At 55.6% G+C, this 2,403-nt stretch overlaps 1 protein-coding gene across 1 annotated transcript in view; it reads left to right on the forward strand.

Annotated features, from left to right (window-relative positions):
* Window positions 1–719: 719 nt before the first annotated feature.
* The window catches only part of SPRG_21468 (hypothetical protein), a gene marked incomplete at both ends in the record, with an annotated part of 2,666 nt that continues 982 nt past the window's right edge, over window positions 720–2,403 (forward strand). Inside the window, one exon of the mRNA XM_012354556.1 lies at window positions 720–1,407. Coding sequence (XP_012209946.1) covers window positions 720–1,407 — 688 coding nt within the window. The remainder of the gene's footprint in view (window positions 1,408–2,403) is intronic.

Genomic DNA, 2,403 nt, shown 5'->3' on the forward strand with positions numbered 1-2,403 from the left:
AGATTGTCAAGGTGTTGACGACCTTGGCGCCTATGGATGACAGAGGACGACACTGAAGACGCTCGATGACCTCGACGCTGACGACGAATGCCACGTCCTACGCCAGATCCCGTGGTACTGTAGCGTACCACGGGATCTGGCGTAAGACCTAAACTGTCGTCGCCTTCTTCGTCGTACGTCCAAGCCGGATTCTTCAAGTACACTTGTACGGGCGTGATGGACAGATCATCGTTCTGACCTGATCGTAGAATGAGCCCAGCGAATAATGCTTGCCAGTCGCAACTCTGCAACCAATTGCCGAGGTTTCTAGAGCGGCACACATGACTAGTACGCAGCGGACGCAACATTTATGGCCTTGGTAAAACGCAGGAGGCAGTAACATCTGCCTCGTGCGGCACACTTGAGCCTGGTACCTGAAAACAACCTCCTTTCAGGATGGTTATAGTAGAACAAAGACGAACGATCTCGAACGTTGAAGTTTCTTCATGTCGCTCTCGACCCATCCATCATTCAAAGATCCATCATTCAAAGAGTGTTCTTGGGTGGTCATGATTGGCTCGTGCCTTCATTTTCCATTTCAAGCGATAGGCCGCGCATCACCTGTGACCATTCAAAACCCCTTTTTGTCATTTCGACCCATTGACGTAATCTACATTCTTCTGTGGACCAGAGGTGTTCTCACCAAACGGTCATGGATTCGTATAGAACAGCGACGTACAATGAACAACTACCGATATGCATTGCGAGCAACCGCACCATGCGCCATCTGCCTTGAAGAACGACCGACCAAACATGCCCGGCACTGCCGTCAGTGCGATACCAACTGCTGCGAAGACTGCTTCCGCGATTACGTGACGCACAAGATTCAAGACGGCGACGTCGCGCCACACCAACTCGTGTGCCCCGGCCATTGCCGGCGACCGATTCCACGGCTTGTGCTTCTCGTCGTCGTCTCGACGAGTCTCTTTGAAACGTACGACCGACTCGCTCTTGCCTACAAGCAGCGCCAGACCGGGTACTGGTTTTGCCCGCGGCCCGAGTGCGGCCAGGTGCTCCCTGCACAAGCCGCGCACAGTCGGCGCCTCGACTGTGAAAGCTGCCAGCAGTCGTCGTGCCTCGACTGCGGCGGCGTGTACCATGATCGGCCAAATTGCGACGTCGAGTTCTGGGCGTGGTGCGACGCCCACGACGTGCAGCGCTGCCCCCTGTGCACGATGATGCTTGAAAAGGTCGACGGCTGTCACCGCGTCGAGTGCGTGTACTGCTACAATGAGTTTTGCTGGCGCTGCGGCATCAAGATGGACGACCATCGGCTTGCGCTCTGCTGGCCTCGGATGTGCATGCGCTCCGAGCATTGGCTCTATGGCCCAATCGCACCGGTTCGGTTCGTGACCAAACTTGTGTTTGGTACCGTTGCCGCTGGCGTCGGATTTTTCGCCGGAGCTTTCGTCCTTAGTATTGCCGTCGTCGTCGTGCCAATTTTTGATGCCTACCACCGTGCGCGCTATCTCTCTCGCCCGAGTGCCCCAGCAACGTCGGAGCAGCGCGCTGCGAATGCTGCTCCTGCGGAACAGCAACGTTGATAATGGCAAGGAAATCTTGTCGATGGTACCCGCGGTCTCCATAGCGCTCCACGATACGACGTAAAGGCGGAAAGGATGGTTGGATAGAAACGCTGACAGTGCTGGTAATCTATACGGCGTCTTTGGTGAAGACGTCTACTTCTCGTAGCTGATGCTTTTCCAACGACACTGGATACTCTATAACGGAAGACGAGGTTGCATTTAACCCAAGCTGGAACCGGTGTTTCTCAATCCAAACCCAACTAAGCGCTCACTAAACGTAGTGGCAACAGCCGTGTTGGTGTCCACCATGTCGGTGGTAAGCGAAGCATGGCGGTAAATCAACAAGTGCGCCGCCATCTCACCTCCCTTACACCACCCGAGCTTTGCAAGCGTCAACAAGAAGACGAGCGGACGGCCCTCGCAACGGCAGCGAAGCGAATGCTATATAAATGAATGTCAACTGGAATAAAATCAATTTATACAGGAGTGCCACGCCATCAACTCAGCCGTGTCGTATGGCTGTCAATCACGTTGACAATTCAGCTGCATCGCTGAGCGAGATCGTCGCCCGCCAACGCTGGCGCCTGCTGGGTCACGTGCTGCGCCTGGAGAAAGACGTCCCTGCCAACATTGCCGCCGCCCGCTTCTTTGCCGCTCCCGAGGCGCCCCGTTTTTTAGGCCGCACCAAGATCACGTTGCCGATCGTCCTGCACCGCAACCTCCAGTTGTTGACGCCGCCTCAGTCGCTGGCGTCTCTCGAGGACCTCAACAAACTGCGTAGCTTTGCCGCCGATCGCGACGCCTGGAAGGAATCCACGGAGCTTGTCATCATGGGCCT

Source organism: Saprolegnia parasitica, assembly GCF_000151545.1.
Source record: "Saprolegnia parasitica CBS 223.65 unplaced genomic scaffold supercont2.167, whole genome shotgun sequence".
NCBI classification, from domain to species: Eukaryota; Oomycota; class Saprolegniomycetes; order Saprolegniales; family Saprolegniaceae; genus Saprolegnia; species Saprolegnia parasitica.